Source organism: Budorcas taxicolor, chromosome 22 (assembly GCF_023091745.1).
Source record: "Budorcas taxicolor isolate Tak-1 chromosome 22, Takin1.1, whole genome shotgun sequence".
Lineage (NCBI taxonomy): Eukaryota > Metazoa > Chordata > Mammalia > Artiodactyla > Bovidae > Budorcas > Budorcas taxicolor.
The window spans coordinates 59,703,739-59,721,818 of record NC_068931.1 but is presented as its reverse complement, the minus strand read 5'-3'; the positions used below and the strand labels follow the sequence as shown (position 1 = coordinate 59,721,818).

The 18,080-nt window shown below is 40.7% G+C and overlaps 1 protein-coding gene across 1 annotated transcript in view; it reads right to left on the bottom strand.

Moving 5' to 3' along the window:
- Positions 1-17,377, bottom strand: part of LOC128067378 (glutamate decarboxylase 1-like) — a 70,520-nt gene extending 53,143 nt beyond the window's left edge. Inside the window, exon 1 of the mRNA XM_052660385.1 lies at positions 17,238-17,377. Within this exon, the coding sequence (XP_052516345.1) occupies positions 17,238-17,377 (140 nt within the window). The remainder of the gene's footprint in view (positions 1-17,237) is intronic.
- Positions 17,378-18,080: the final 703 nt, after the last annotated feature.

Below are 18,080 nucleotides of genomic sequence, written 5' to 3'. Positions count from 1 at the left end.
TTTAATTATGAAAGGTTTCAAACATAATAAAAGTACAGAGAACAATGAAGCAATGTACTCACTCAGTTCAGTTCAGCCGCTCAGTCGTGCCCGGCTCTTTGCGACCCCGTGAATCACAGCACACCAGGCCTCCCTGTCCATCACCAACTCCCAGACTACCCAGATTTTAAAATTGCTTTACTGTATTTACTTAGGGATTTTATATATACACATTTACTATAAAATGTGTATATGTGAACAATAATATACTCTATTATATACAGATTTTTGAATATATAAAAATACAATTTATATAAAGTGTTACAAAAAGGATTAAAAATGTCTATCTCACCATCAACCTGTCCTCTCGTGAGTAAACCACGCACACCCTTCTCTTTATGATTTATAACGTCGTAACATATTCACTATCTATAAATAACAAACACAATTCCTCTGTGTATTTCTAAAATTTACACCATAATATGATTTACCTTCCTTTTGTAACCCCAATGTTAGGTTTTAAGATTTATCAATTCTGAATGGAACTAATTAAATTTCTTTCTACTGTATAAAAGCACCATAGTAAGGTGTTCCTTGTATATATTGGTAAACATTTATTTTTTCATTTGTTTTTGCTTTTCCAAATAAGGCTAGAATGATTATATTAATATGCTCACCTGCACACGTGTTCAGGTCTTTTAAATAGATTTTAATTCTGTAAGTAGAATGGCAGGATCAAAACACAGGCAGAGCTCAGCTTTACTAGAAATTGCCAGTTCCTCCTCTAAACAGTGCAAACATTTATATTCCTACAAGCCCAGTGGGAGAGGCTTTGTTTCACCATGTTCTAGCTGAGACTTGACATTATCAGAGTTTTAAGGTGTGCCGATTATGTGAAAACGGTATTTTCCTGCTGTCATGTCTTCCATTTCCCTAGTAAGCCGTAAGATTGGGTGTTTCTCATCTGTCTATTGGCTCTTGGGGCTCCCCTTCAGTGAACGCCTGTGTTTTTTATTGATTCCATAATCGACTTACTTTCTCTTGCTAGTTTATCTGTACTTTTCTAAGTTTTAAACTTTCACTGTTTACTTTCAGATTTTCAGTGTTCTCTATGCTATGAGCAGGAATCTAAGCTTTTAAACATATATATAGCTGAATGGCAAACATCACTCTTATAAAGCAATCCATCTTTTTGCTGAAGGAAGGGGGACCCCTTCCAGAACCCAAAACTGGGCTCTTGTCTAACACTCAGAAATGAACTGTCCGAGGAGACACATGTACTGACCAAGCAAGAGATTTTATTAGGAAAGGGCACCCGGGTGGAGAGAAGTTGGGGAAGAGAACCCAGGAGATCAGCTCTGCCACATGGCTCACAGTCTCGGGTTTTATGGTGATGGGATTAGTTTCTGGGTTGTCTTTAGCCAATCATTCTGACTCAGAGTCCTTCCTGGTGGTGCACGCCTTGTTCAGCCAAGATGGATGCCAGAGTGAAGGATTCTGGGAGGTGGTGTCTCCTTTTAACCTTTCCTGAACTCTTCCGTGTGGTGGAGGCTTATTAGTTCCGTGTTCCTCACCCAGACCTCCTGTCATAAAACAACTCATGCAGATGGTTACTGTGGTGCCTGGCCAGGGCAGGCGGCTTCAATCAGTGTGCTTCCCCTAACATTTTCACTTTTCCATTGTTTTTTATACTGCTATCTCTATTACATTAAAAAATTCCCATATATATTCAAAACTATTTTCTAGCCTTCATCCTTGTTTATGTGGGGCTTCCCTCTGCATTCTTTTCCAAGATTGTTTATGCTCTAATTTATGTTCCCAGCCTTTTCATGTGAATTTTTAGGATCTGAATGTTAATTTTCACAACAACAACAACAACAAAAAAAAACTGGCATTTTTATAGGGATTTGATTTGCCTTATTAACAATATTAGGTCTTTCAATCCATGAACACACAATATCTTTTCATTTATTTAGACCTATTTTAATGTCTTTCAACAAGGGTTTGCAATTTTCAATGTAAAATCTTGCGTTCACTCTGTTAAATTTATTTTCAAGTATTGATATGTGATTCCTTTTAATAGCATTGTAAATTTAATCATTTCCTAAATTTTATTTTTGGATTTCTGATTGCTATTTTATAGAAATGCAATTGATTTTCTTCATGTGGATCTCATGTCATGCTGCTCTGCTTAATTCTCTCATTAATTCTAACAGACTTGTGGGGGTAGATTCACTTGTATTTTCTAGCTCCAAAATCATGGCATGTCATCTGCAAGTAGAGAAAATCTTTGTTCTTTCCAGTCCACATGCCTTTGTTTTTTCTTGTACTGACTGCACCCTTACAGTATCTTGTTGAGTAGAGGTAGGACAGGGAGCACCCTCGTCTTACCCCTGATTTGGTGGAAAACATCCGGTCTTTTATGTGTAAGTACGATGCTAGCTATACTTTTTGTGGGTTTTTCTTCATTTATGGCACTCATCAGTTTGACGAAGTTCTCTTCTAAGCCTAGCGTGCTGACTGTTTTTACTATGAAAGGTGCTTGTCTTTCACAAATGCTTTTTTCTGCAGCTTTTGAGATGATCGTGTGTTTCTCTTCTTTATTCTAATGATTAAATATGCTGTAGCATTTGATAGTTAATTTGAACATCACGCATGGGTCACATTTTTTGTTTTCAATTTTAAAAGGCATACTCCACCCCAATAGGCCAGCCTATACCTGGGGCAAATTACAAGCTTCTTTCTACTTTTCAAGGTTGGTTAAAAGATTTTTTCCTGTTTCGTTTTCACTGAAGAGAGAACACCTCAAGGTCCTAGTCTTGTGGTATTATTGAGAATTTTTAAATCTATTTATAAGACTTAATTAAAAGTCCAAGGCTCCATGTGGAGCCAGAACCTCTGCTCCAAATTTCTAGGCTTTACATCTGGTCTTGTTGTCCCCTCTTCCCATTTTTGGAGTTTTCAAAATCGTCAGTTTTAGTCTCTTGACTTGGCATAGAGGGTCTTGTCTATTTCTAGTACTCAAAATTTTTTTCTTTACACCTCATCTGTATATTTTAAGTGTTCTTATATTTTATTCAACATTTTATTATTTATAATGGAAAGGATCCATTTTGGCGCTGTCTTATGTTTTGCTGGAGACATTGATATTTATTATCTCACATTCTAGTGAATATCAGCAACAGTAACAAAAAACTAAATCATTGATTCTTTAAATAGCAATATTTATTATTAATAAATAGCAATTAGTTATTCAGTTCTGTCACTCATTCGTGTCCGACTCTTTGCAACCCCATGCACCACAGCACACCAGGCCTCCCTGTCCATCACCAATTCCCAGAGTCCACCCAAACCCATGTCCATCAAGTTGGTAATGCCATCCAACCATTGCATCCTCTGTCATCCCCTTCTCCTGCCTTCAATCTTTCCCAGCATCAGGGTCTTTTCAAATGAGTCAGCTCTCCGCATCAGGTGGCCAAAGTATTGGAGTTTCAGCTTCAACATCAGTCCTTCCAATGAACACCCAGGACTAATCTCCTTTAGGATAGACTGGTTGGATCTCCTTGCAGTCCAAGGGACTCTCAAGAGTCTTCTCAAACACCACAGTTCATAAGCATCAATTCTTCAGTGCTCAGCTTTCTTTATAGTCCAACTCTCATATCCATACATGACTACTGGAAAAACCGTAGCCTCGACTAGACGGACTTTTGTTGGCAAAGTAATGTCTCTGCTTTTGAGTATGCTATCTAGGTTGGTCATAATTTTCCTTCCAAAGAGTAAGTGTCTTTTAATTTCATGGCTGCAGTCACCATCTGCAGTGATTTTGGAGCCCAAAAAAATAAAGTCAGCCATTGTTTCTACTGTTTCCCCATCTATTTGCCATGAAGTGATGGGACCAAATGCCATGATCTTCGTTTTCTGAATGTTGAGCTTTAAGCCAACATTTTTACTCTCCTCTTTCACTTTCATCAAGAGGCTCTTGAGTTCTTGTTCACTTTCTGCCATAAGGGTGGTGTCATCTGCATATCTGAGGTTCTTGATATTTCTCCCGGCAATCTTGATTCCAGCTTGTGCTTCTTCCAGCCCAGCGTTTCTCATGATGGACTCTGCATAGAAGTTAAATAAGCAGGGTGACAATATACAGCCTTGACGGACTCCTTTTCCTATTTGGAACCAGTCTGTTGTTCCATGTCCAGTTCTAACTGTTGCTTCCTGACCTGCATATAGGTTTCTCAAGAGGCAGGTCAAGTGCTCTGGTATTCCCATCTCTTTCAGAATTTTCCACAGTTTCTTGTGATCCACACAGTCAAAGGCTTTGGCATAATCAATAAAGCAGAAATAGATGTTTTTTTGTAACTCTCTTGCTTTTTCCATGATCCAGAGGATGTTGGCAATTTGATCTCTGGTTCCTCTGTCTTTTCTAAAACCAGCTTGAACATATGGAAGTATTGCTGAAGCCTGGCTTGGAGAATTTTGAGCATTACTTTACTAGCGTGTGAGATGAGTGCAATTGTGCGGCAGTTTGAGCATTCTTTGGCATTGCCTGTCTTTGAGATTGGAATGAAAACTGACCTTTTCAAGTCCTGGAAAATGTATTATATTATAGTTACAATATAATAACTAATAACAATTAGTTATTAGCAAATAGTTATATTAGTTAATAGTAAAAATCGTACAATGTAACATGAGATCGTCACCTTATATCTTAGAACTCTTTTTTTATGAGAAGCCAAGAAACACAATCCAGTAAAGAAAAGTGCAAATTTGAATACTCTTCTATGACTCAAATGGACAGTGTGTGAGGATTTATTTTTTCTTCCATTCTACTCAATTGAAACAAAATCATCCTTATATTTGAATATATGCCTATAAGTGTGATATTCAAGGGCAAGAAGATAGAGGGACAATGAAAAGATCCCGCAAATCTTAGGAAAGAGGAATGTCACGTGAGTGCTACCAAGCTTCACCGCACGGTTACGCACACCCCAGACATTATCACGCTCGTTCACATCGTGCCTCAGTCCTCTCTGTATGGTTCTCTAGAGGAAAGAAACGCAAAGCCTGAAGTCTTGCCCCGTCTGGGAACTCTTGCAGGATCTTCCTGGGCATACACCAGGTGAAGGAGAGAGCTAAAGTCTGCAGAGAAATAAAAGGCACTTCTTCGTCATGAGCGCCCCCGGGGGCTCAGTGGTGATGAATCCGCCTGTCAATGCAGAAGGTGTGGGTTTGCTCCTTGGGTTGGGAAGGTCCTCTGGAGAAGGAAATGGCAACCCACTCCAGTATTCTTGCCTGGGCAATCCCATGGACAGAGGAATGCGGCAGGCCACAGTCCATGGGGTCACAAAAGAGTTGGACACGACTACGTGATCAAACAACAACAGTTTCCTCGTGAAGAGCTGGAGTTCTCTCGACAGGAAATGGTTTCTCTAAAAAAGTCATGGAAGTTCATTATAACTGTACTTTTAACAGAATAAGCCTTGAAAAATGCCTGGCACAGAGCAGGAGTTCAGTTTCCTACCTTTGTTCTCCCTAGTTACAGTAACTATCATTATACGCTAAGTCTTTGCACATCAGTTGGGTATAGAACAGGAGAAATGGCCTGTGGCAACTGCTTACGTTCATTGCCTCAGGGATAATGTGGATACATTTTTGTAGTGATATTACTGATGCACGGACACTGTGTCTAATCTCCCATCACTACTTGCAGGAATGTATCTTTCACATGCCCCTGTTGCTGCTGCTCATTCACCCAGGCGTGTCTGACTCTCTGTGACCCCGGGGACTGCAGCATGCCAGCCCTCCCTGTCCCTCACCATCTCCCAGAGCTTGCTCAAACTCATGTCCATTGAGACATGAATCCATTCACACGCCCTAGGCTTCTCGTTTACAGGGCTTCAAAACAGCCCTGTAACAGTGGGGCCGTTTTTCTTCACTTTGAAGATGAGGCTCAAAGATGAACCTATTCGTGTAAGTAAGACGTGGAGCTTGGATTAAAATCAGGCTTTACTTAATTTCAAAGCATTGTAATGTGCACACTGTTAAAGGAGAGCACATTTCTAGTGTTCTTTGTGCAGCAGTGATGTCTTGAAAAAGAAACAGTTGTCTTCATGAGTGCATGCTCAGGGTTCTCACGTGCATGAAGTCACACACTCTTTCTTCTAAGCGATTGTGAATGCCTGGGACGTTTCCCTTTACGGGAGGTACACCTGCCAAAGCTTAAAGAAATTGGTAACTCTTTGGGAGGGTCAGTGATAATAAAAATGCTTTGCCTCTCTAAACGTCACAAGTATATATATATAAGGGAAACAGTTTGATGTTTACAGGACCTAAAACTCCATGAAGTGAGTGAGTAGGACTGTGCTAAGACTAATCATTTTATCTCAATGGCTGATGGTTTCTATGAGTAGATAAATTCATAAATAAGCCAAGTCACCCTCGGGGAATGCACCTGGGCAAAGCAATAGGATGAGATGTAGCAGAAACGATTTTATCACTCTAATGTGGTGAAACTGATGATGTTAAGACTGAATCTCAGGGAACATCACGTGATGACAACTTGCAAAACCACCTTCAAAGGCGGTAAATACATAGCATTTACGCGGTTCCAAGAAATGGGGTATGTGAGTTAATAGTGCAGAGCATGAGGGTACTCTTCTATCCCCAGAACATGCCCATGCTGACCGCCTGCCGACATTTCTGTCTTCTAGTAAGAATCTTGATTTCTGAAACAATGTGTGTGATAGATAACATTATTGGAAATGTGCTCTTTATTTCCGGTTGCATGGTTTCTTGGTTGCTTTATGTCAGTGATAAACTGGCCTTTAGTTGATTTCAATTGAAGGACATAGTAGAAACCTCAAGAATAGAATCACTTTGCTTATTTTCTATTCACTTACAAGAATGTTCAGTTCAATCAAAGGGTGATACTGAATTTTGAAGAAGGGGAGACTGGTGTTTTCCTTTGTTAGAGACATTTGTGTCATTTATGGGCTTCGTCCTATGAATCAACTTTCTGACTCTCAGTAGTCTGAAGATAATAAAATGGAAAATTGTGAGTCTTATTATTGATGATACAATCAATTATTTTCTACCTTCCATCTTTGAACAAAGAAATTTCTGATTTCATGGTAGCAAATCACCAACCACTTTTCTCTTATAAGCACTGATTTTTTTTTCTACTAAACAACAGAGATTTTCTTCTTTTAGTTTCCTGGATTCGACATGTTAAGCACTTGATGTTTTTGGATTCCAGAAGGATAAATCAAAAAAGCATGTTTGTATAGATCAGGATTTCCTCTGTTCTTGTGAGATAGTTCAATTCTTCTACTGAAAAACATTTGTTGGCTTCTCCTTATAAAGACTAAAGTTTAGAAAATATAAATATAGCTTATAATCTTAAGATAGGAATGAGAAAAGATTTCATTCATCTGGACAGATATTTTCTCTTCCTCCATTTACTGCTCATTAGGCTTTCTTGTCACTCAGCCGTGTCTGACTCTTTGCAGCCCGATGGACTACAGGATCCCCAGCTCATGCCTGAAACCCAATCTCGTATATTTGAGGTTTATTTAAACAAATGTAAGCTTCAGTGGCTTTCCTGCTGCTAGTTCCAAATTCATGCATTTCCCTACAGGGATAATATTGGTGATCATCAGGGCTTATATTCAATCAGTTCTGAAATATCATATAGGTTATGAAGACACTGATGTAATAGTAGAAGCCCTGTGTCCATAAGACCCTCCACTATAGCCCCACCTTCTGCCAGGGACCTTGAACACACTTGGGCTGGAAATACTGAGAAGTTAACTTTGAGATTCCTGCCAACTGAGAACAGTATGAAATTGAAACGGATTGAAATTTGGAAGTTAGAAGAGAGGCAATCTCAAGAGTCAATTAATTCAAGACATATTTTGTGATAAATTATAGTCCCTTTTTGTAGCTAACTTTAAAGAGACAAATACTGCATGGTCTCATTTTAGATACGGAATCTAAAATAGAGTAGTCTCCCCTTAACCACAGAAAATTCCTTCCAAGACCCCCACTGTATATCTGAAACCATAGATAATACCGAACCCTACGTGTGTTGTGTTTTTCTTTATACGTGCACGAGTGAGTGAGTGTCGCTCAGTCGTGCCTGACTCTTTGCGACCCCATGAACTGTGTAGCCCACCAGGCTCCTCCATCCATGGGATTTTCCAGGCAAGAATACTGGAGTGGGTTGCCATTTCCTTCTCCAGGAGATCTTCCCAACCCAGGGATTGAACCCAGGTCTCCCGCATTGTAGGCAGACGCTTTACTGTCTGAGCCACCAGGGAAGTCCTTACTTATGATAAAGTTTCATTTATAAATTAGGTAAAATAAGACAATATCCAACTTGCCAGCATCACTACTCTTGCTTTTAGGGGCCAATATTAAGTAAAATAAGGGTTACTTGTACAAAAAAACTGATACATTGACAGTCAATCTGATAACAAGCATTTAAGAGCCTGGAGACTTCAGACAAAGGGGAGATTCACACCAAGAGATGGAGCTGGTCAGCGCAAGATTTCATCACACTACTCATAATGGGGTGCAATACAAAACTTAGGAATCATTTGTTCCTGGAATCTTCCATTTAATATCATCACATCACGGTTCATTGAGAGTCACTGAAACTGCAGACAGAGTGGCCTCAGACAAGCGGGGACTGCATGCCTAGTCGCTTCAGGCACGTCAGACTCTTCATGACTCTATAGACTGTACCCTGCCAGGCTCCTCCATCCATGGAATTTTTCAGGTAGGAATAATAGAGTGGGTTGCCATTTCCTTCTCCAAGGGGCCTTCGTGACCCAGGGATGGAATCTGGGCCTCCTGCACTTCTTGCATTGGTAGACCTATTCTTTGCCACTAAGCCACCTGGGAAGCCCAAGGGGGCACTGGGGTAGACAAATTCATACAAGCAGAGAGTAGAATAGTGGTTCCCAAAGACTCGCAGGAAAGGGTGACACTGTTCAAAGGGCAAAAGGTTAGTTACGGAAGGTGAGTTCTTGAGATCTTATATACAGCCTGGTGGCCTGGTATCTATCATTAATACTATATTGCATACTTTAAATTTGCTAACAGGGTATCTATGAAATTAAATTTTCAATCACACATGAAAAGGAAATGGTAACTATATAGAGGTGATGGATGTAATAATTAGCCTGATGTGGTGATCATTTAACAATGTATACATATCAAAACATCAAGTCACACAGCTTAAACATATATGATATTCGTATGTCTGTTATAACCTCAATAAAGCTGTCTTTTAAGAAAAAGCCTGTGGTGGAAGCAATGCTGCCCACTCATTTTCACAGGGTCCATTGAATGATATATCAAAACCAAGGAAGCTAGTATCAGTCTGGGTCCAATCAGGAGACAGAAGGCACGTCAGTTCAGTTCAGTTCAGTCGCTCAGTCGTGTCCGACTCTTTGCAACCCCATGAATCGCAGCACGCCAGGCCTCCCTGTCCATCATCAGCTCCCGGAGTTCACTCAGACTCACGTCCATCGAGTCAGTGATGCCATCCAGCCATCTCATCCTCGGTCGTCCCCTTCTCCTCCTGCCCCCAATCCCTCCCAGCATCAGAGTCTTTTCCAATGAGTCAACTCTTCACATGAGGTGGCCAAAGTACTGGAGTCTCAGCTTTAGCATCATTCCTTCCAAAGAAATCCCAGGGTTGATCTCCTTCAGATTGGACTGGTTGGATCTCCTTGCAGTCCAAGAGACTCTCAAGAGTCTTCTCCAACACCACAGTTCAAACGCATCAATTCTTCGGTGCTCAGTCTTCTTCACAGTCCAACTCTCACATCCATACATGACCACAGGAAAAACCATAGCCTTGACTAGACGGACCTTAGTCGGCAAAGTAATGCCTCTGCTTTTGAATATGTTATCTAGGTTGATCACAACTTTTCTTCCAAGGAGTAAGCGTCTTTTAATTTCATGGTTGCAGTCACCATCTGCAGTGATTCTGGAGCCCCAAAAAATAAAGTCTGACACTGTTTCCACTGTTTCCCCATCTATTTCCCATGAAGTGATGGGACTGGATGCCATGATCTTCGTTTTCTGAATGTTGAGCTTTAAGCCAACTTTTTCACTCTCCTCTTTCACTTTCATCAAGAGGCTTTTTAGTTCCTCTTCACTTTCTGCCATAAGGGTGGTGTCATCTGCATTTCTGAGGTTATTGATATTTCTCCTGGCAATCTTGATTCCAGCTTGTATTTCTTCCAGCCCAGCGTTTCTCATGACGTACTCTGCATAGAAGTTAAATAAGCAGGGTGACAATATACAGCTTGACATACTCCTTTTCCTATTTGGAACCAGTCTGTTGTTCCATGTCCAGTTCTAACTGTTGCTTCCTGACCTGCACATAGGTTTCTCAAGAGGCAGGTGAGGTGGTCTGGTATTCCCATCTCTTTCAGAATTTTCCAGTTTCTTGTGATTCACACAGTCAAAGGCTTTGGCATAGTCAATAAAGCAGAAATAGATGTTTTTCTGGAACTCTCTTGCTTTTTCCATGATCCAGCAGATGGTGGCAATTTGATCCCTGGTTCCTCTGCCTTTTCTAAAACCAGCTTGAACTCCAGGGAGTTCACAGTTCATGTATTGCTGAAGCCTGGCTTGGAGAATTTTGAGCATTACTTTACTAGCATGTGAGATGAGTGCAATTGTGCGGTAGTTTGAGCATTCTTTGGCATTGCCTTTCTTTGGAATTGGAATGAAAACTGACCTTTTCCAGTCCTGTGGCCACTGCTGAGTTTTCCAAATTTGCTGGCATATTGAGGGCAGCACTTTCACAGCATCATCTTTCAGGATTTGAAACAGCTCAATTGGAATTTCATCACCTCCAGTAGCTTTGTTCGTAGTGATGCTTTCTAAGGCCCACTTGACTTCACATTCCAAGATGTCTGGTTCTAGATTAGTGATCACATCATCATGACTATCTGGGTCGTGAAGATCTTTTTTGTACAGTTCTTCCGTGAAGCCATGTAGTGATTTAATATTACTGAGAAGTTAAATATAAAGAATTATTAAACCGTGATTTAAGAGTGGGGCTTCCTTGGTGGCTCAGATGGTAAAGAATCTGTCGGCAGTGCAGGAGACCTGGGTTCAATCCCTGGGTCAGGAAGATCTCCTGGAGAAGGGAACAGCTACCCACACCAACATTGTTGCCTGAAGAATTCCATGGACAGGGGACCTGGTGGACTGCAGTCCATGGGGTCGCCAAGAGTCGGATATGACTGAGCAATTAACACTTTAAGAGTAACTATTAAATGTAAGAGAATTCTGTACAGCATGCAGGGACTAAGGGCACACACTCTAGAAGGGGAAATCTTGAAAGGAGACCCTCCTTCCGATGTTAGGAATTACACGTCATTGGAAAAAGTGTGGTCACAACCCACCGGATGACAGAAGTTTACGAACTGGCTTGCCCTCGAGCTGGTCTGCAGAGAGCACACTTTGGGGATACACGTGAGCCTTGATTCACGGCTGTGTAAAGAAAATGGGATGCCAGATAACTATGTCTTTTGCAGTTTGGAAATCAGTGTTATATTACTTTAATGGAAAAAATTGGGAAGCATTCTTCCTTTAAGATCTAGAACAGTAAATATATAGAAAGGACAGTCTCATAACAAGGTCCCACTGTACAGCACAGAGAATTATATTCAGTATTCTGTGATAAACCATAATGGAAAAGAATATGAAAAAGTATGTGTATATAACATATATTCATTCACACATAACTGAATATATACGTGTATGTATATGTGTGTGCATGCAAGTGTGCATTGACACATATATGTAACTGAATGACTTTGCGTGAAAGAGAAATTAACACATCATTGTAAATCAACAATACTTTAATAAAATAAATTTTAAAAAAAGAAAAGAGTCTTATAGGTCTGTGTAAACTTAAATATAGAACTTCATAAGTCCAGTTTACAAAGTCATTTAAAATGGAAAAGTAGTCTACTCTGATACTGTTTTACTTAACTCTAATTTGGTAAATGAAGCCATATTTGAAGAGTGCAGGATAGTAATTCCACCAAGATATTCTCATTGATATTAATTAATATGTTAGATACTCTATATTCTGGGAAATATATTTTTTAATCTAAAACTTGAATTCAGACTTGCTGTCTTTTTCTCTTAATTACCCTCACTGAAGGATGTGTACTGTAATGGTGTTTTCAAAGACGAGCAATTTCACTTACTTATTGAATAGCATTTTTACTATTAGGTAGCATTCATGGTTTTGATGTGATTTCCTTACACTTATTTTACTTTTTCCTAATTTTTAATTGGATATTGATTTTCTGATTTTTCTGATTTAATAACAGCATTTAAAACTATGAATTACATATAGGATATTGAAACAGCTTAGTGTGAGAAGAATGAATAATGCTATTTGGAGCAACATGGCTGGAGCTACAGATTATCATATTAAGCAAAGAAAGTCAGAAAGAGACAAGTACCATATGATATCACTTGTACATGGAATCTAAACTACAACACAAATGAATATACCTATGAAATACAGACTCACAGACATAGAGAACAGACGGGGTTGCCAAGGTGGGGGATGGAGGAGGGAAGAACTGGGAGTTTGGGAACAGCCGATGCAAAGCATCATACATAGAACGCATACACAGGGTCCTCCTGCGTAGCACAGGGACTGTATTCAGTGTCCTGTGAGGAACCACAGTGAAAAAGAAAAAAATATATATAAAAAGATGCGGACTTTGGCAACTTGATCTCTGGTTCCTCTGCCTTTTCTAAATCCAGCTTGAACATCCAGAAGTTCACGGTTCACATACTGTTGAAGCCTGGCTTGGAGAATGTGGAGCATTACAACACTGCTTCAGATATATAAAATTCAGCAAAGGATTTTTAAAAGAAACGCTATTGTATTACATGATGGATTAGTCTGCAAAGATTACAAATACTACTGTAAATCTACCATTGTTAATATGGGAAACCTTCTGCAACATACACCTATACAAAACGAGGGCAAGTTGCAAAGCAGTCTATGGAGTAGTGTTCTATTTTTTAAAATAAACTTTTAATTTTAGACCAAGTTTGGATTTACAGAAAAATAACAAGCATCGTACAAAGAGTTCCCATACATCCCAAATCCAATTTCTTCTCATTAACCTCTTACACTGCAACTATGCCTCGTGGTAACTTTCTGTAGCACTTTATTTGAGGAATGTTTCTTGGCAAACACTCAAATATCTGGATTTTGTTACATGGCACTAATAACATTTATCTTTTAACAGGTATGTTTTATTTTCTTACACCTAAATTTTAAAAGAACGTATTCGGTCTCATTCCTGTTGTTTAATTGTCTTATGCTGTCTTCGTATTTCATGGTACCTTGTTTTCTGTCCTCTCTGTCTTTTACTGTATGAACTGTCTTTCTTGACTGGTTTTACTCTGGTTTTCACTGTATGAATTGGTTTTAAGAAGGACTGTCGGAGAGCAGTCAGCTCCTCGTCTCCCCAGCAGCTGCCGCGGGCCTCTGTCCGTACCTGCCTCTGCGTCTGCCTCTATGCCTCTGCCTACATCTGCATTTGTTTCTCTCTATCTTCATTCAGTCTCTGAGTGCTGTGCTTGCTGCTGTGTCGTTGTTTTTGTGAAAATAATAAAAGTAATATATTATCTGAGTCTTTGAATAACAAAAAATGTCTTCACACTGCAATATCATAATAACCCAGCTTGATGCACGAGAGATGTTTGTCACAATATGTCCTGTGAAAACTATCTGTTGCTTCTTCGTGTTTGTTGCTTGTGTAACTCACAGTTCAAGAAGCCTCTTATTTCTTCCTTTGCAACTAGTTTGTGTCTATGCGTGCCTGTGTGTTTGTGTGTGCGTTTTCTTTCTAGCAGTTCCTTTTTTATCCTCAAAATTAAAAAAAAAATAATAAATTCTCCTACATACCTTTAGGAGCCAGTCTTTGAATATTCCAGATAAGAAAATTAACACATTGAAAGACTGGCTCCTAAACGTATGTAGGAGAATGTTTTTTAATTGTTTTCCTCTAAATGGCAGACTCATTCTGTTCATTGGTAATAAAATGTCTGCCAAATACCCACGTCTAAAAGAACCATAGATTGTCAGTCATTCTTTAAAGTGAAAACAGTGTTAGATGAAAAAAAGGTGCCAGTTCAGCTCAGCATTCAGTGGAACGGGTGCTTCTCCTTAGGACAAGCTTGGTGGTTCGCTGCCCAGCAGCTGCTTTACGTGTATTTCCTATTGCCTTATATAGACTATTTCTCCCAGGCAACAAAGTGGTAGAGAACCCGCTTGCCTTGCAGGAGAAGCAAGGTACAGGGGTTCCATCCCTGGGCCATGCAGATCGCCTGGAGCAGGGGAAGGCAACCTGCTCCAGTGAGAGAGGAGAGAGGCGCCGGGAGACCTGCAGAGCAGGCCGTCTCGTCTCCGGGGCACACTCGCGGAGGGGAGTGAGCACGGCGTGGCATTCAAAGACCAGCGTCTGCTAAGCAAAGAGTCTCCACTTCGGCCTCCCGCACATTCCTAAGCAAAACTAGGCTTTTGTTTGCTTCCTTGGTTCTGCTTTGGGCTTTTGTGAAGCTGTGTGTGTGCGTTGGGGTTGGTTTGGGTTGACTGCGAGAGCAAAGTCTTCATGTCTAGGAGGCCAGCTCGGCGTAACTCAATTTGTGCTGAGGAACCACTAATGTTCTTCTTCTTTGCCTTTGTACCACCGGTGCAAATGTGAACACAGTGAAAAAGAAAAATAACTTACTAGTTTTATTATAAAAGTGGGGCTGACCTCCCATTCCCCCTGAAAGGATCCGATGGACCTTCAGGGTTACCTGAAAAAAGACTGCAAAACCATGCCATGGGCTACAATAAACTCAGAAACTGTAATGGATGGGCTTATTGTACTTGATTGCCTTAATCCCAATACATCTAGTACATTGTTCTGATTTTTTTCTCCTGGATTTTTATAATTATATAATATTTCTTAAAATGGTACTGCTCTATCTAATAAACGAATTTTAGAAAAGAAAAGAAAGAGGAAAAACTTGAGGAAACCAAGACAAAATCTTCTCATTATAGAAATAATACATCTTCAAAACAAAGAAAGAAAATTGAGAAGCGATGTAAAATCATAAACATATAAAAAAATCACTTCCACCTGTCCATCCATCAGTTACTACTGGTGACATTTTGAAGTATATCCTTTCAAACCACTAGGCCAAAAAAAAGCTTGTGCAACAAATTGCATTATAACATTATTTCAGATACTATAAAGTTCAATAAAGGGTTGTTCAATAAATTTGGTTACATTATATAATAAATTACTCTGTATTATAAATAATGGGAATAGCAAGTTGCAAAGTAGTATGTAAGAGAGAATTGTGTTTTTCAATCATTTTTTTAAAAATTTTAGACCAATTTTGGATTTATAGGAGAATTTCAAGTACAGTACAGTTTCCATATCCTCCAAACTCAGCTTCTCCTACCACAGACTTGCTTTGCCTGTTGCTCAAAACCAGCATTTTTCCCCCTATTTTATATTAATAGAATTATGACAATAGGGCTAACCTAGCTCCGATGATTCCATTATGGTAGAAAGCAAAATTTCCCTTTGATTTAATTTTGTGCTTTCACAAGCATTTTATATTTGGAAATGGCATAATAATTTCAACTAGCTTTCTATTATACTATCTTAAATGAATTCAATTTGTAGGTTTTTAATATTTTTTTAATAAAAAGCATAAGAGGTTATGAAATGCTTTAACTCACCAAGACAAAGTATCAGATCTAAGCCATGGGATGTTTGGCTTCACGAGGAACATACAGGGAAATGAATCCACCCTTTTATTAAAAATATATTATGACATATATTAATAAATCCAATAAAAAGATTAGTTAATCCCATTTAAATATTTACTGGGGCTTCCCTGGTGGTGCAGAGGTTAAAGCGTCTGCCTGTCTACTATGTTAATCTAATTTCACCCTAAAAAAACTCTGACACTTTTAGACACATTTTGCACATAAATATACTCAGCTTCATTGAAATTAAATAAATTACACAAGATCACAGACCTAGTTAATTTTCAGAGATTAACTGAACACATTTATGAATTACTCTAAAACCTATGCTATGGACTCAGAAACTGTAATTATCACCCCTTTAACCAAGGACTTATATATTTATATATAAGGTATTGGTATAAATTGTTAAGGAAAAAGAAGGTGACCTCTGCAGATAATCAAGAATATGGAGTTGCAGTCTAGATAAAGGCCTTGCCACGTGGTTCAGTGGTAAAGAACTAACTTGCCAGTGCAGGAGATGCAGGTTCCTTCCCTGGGTCAGGAAGACCTCCTGGAAAAGGAACGGCACCCCACTCCAGTATCTCTGTCTGGGAAATCCCATGGACAAAGGAGCCTGGCAGGGGTGGGAAAGGAGTCAGACACAACTGAGGGACTAAACAGCAACACCACCAATCCAATGAAGCCACTCTTCCCAGTGGACTTCTCCCGAGACGCTGGTGAAAAACAAACTTGATAAAAATAATAAAGTCTTTCTGAGACTGTATTTAAATAAGAATAAAATGTCTTAGTAGAATTAAGACTTGGGATATAATAGATGTTACACGGCCCTTCTCTACCTTATGATGGTAAATATAAATTTCCAAACCAGGAAACCTCTCTGCATGCTATATGAGATGTTGCCCAATGGGTGAATCATTTAACAAAGCCGTTCACTCTATTTGTTAACAGGCTGGAGGCAGTGAGGAACTCCAAGGCAAACTTCTCGTGACATTCTGGGACAAGCGTTCACTGTCTTTCTTACCCATTACTGAAAGTGAAAATCCCTCAGTCATGTCTGACTCTTTGCAACGGCATGGGTTACAGTCCATGGACTTCTCCAGGCCAGAGTACTAGAGTGGGGAGCCTTTCCCTTCTCCAGGGGAATCTTCCCAACCTAGGGATGGAACTCAGGTCTCCCGTATTGCAGGCGGATGCTTTACCAGCTGAGCCAGGAGGAGAGGCACTGGTAAGCTCCTCTCTGTGTGAGCTGTACCCGCAGCATTCAGGCTCCCAGGGCAGTTCGCTGGCCTTTACAGGGCAGACGTAGCTGGGCCAGGTGACCTAGCTGGGTTCTGCCTGGACCTAATCCCCTAGTCTGTAAGACCGCATTTTTCCAGAAGGAAAAATCACATTGGTGCGTGTCACAACATAGAAAATCCATGCTGACCTCCCAGGGGGCGCTTGCGACACTCCCTCCGTTGTGCCACGCTCTCGCAATCCGCGCGGCGCGCTCTGACACATCGCGGTGTGCGGGCGTCTCCGGCGTGGCTCTGCGTGCGTGTTGTGACACGCTTTGTGTCGCGGCATCTCCCTGTTTCGCGGCCCCCTTGGGTCACAGCACAAGAGGGCGTGCTGTAGCACGGGGTGGTGGGTTGCAATAGTGAGCGTGCCGCTGCAGAAAGGGTTTGGCCGCGGTGTGGTTTTCTGTCTTGACATGCTGCACGGGCTCCATACGCATTGTGTCCCGATGGGGGGCCTGCCTGGCCTGGGGTCGGGCCAGGGGGCACTCGGGTCCAGGAGAAGGGACCACACGTGGTGTGGTCACGTGTCGGCGATTGGAGAGGCCTCGAAACACGTTCATGCATCTCAGGACGGCTCCTTCTGTCACGATAGGAGGAATGGGTTGCGACACCAAGGCTTTCACAGCTGCGCGTCTGCATGGGCGCGGTGTCGAGACGTTCCCTGGTGTGTCGAGAGGCGGGCGTTTCCGACAGGGGCTCATCCTTGTGCACCTCAATCCAGGCAGCGGCTCAACATCCAGTCATGTCGCGACGGCCCCTTGGTGTGCCCGGTTGTGTCCCCACACACCTGGTGTATCTAGACGCAGGGGCACTCCTGTGGTGGTGTGTCCAGGCAGTGACACGGGCCCTGTACTGTGGCATGTGACATGTCTGGGCGAATCGTGGTGTGTGTGCAGGAGCAAGTCACAATGTGCACATGGAGATATGCATGTCAATGGAATGTACATACATGTGTATATATTTATCACATTCTCTAATCCCATCAAATC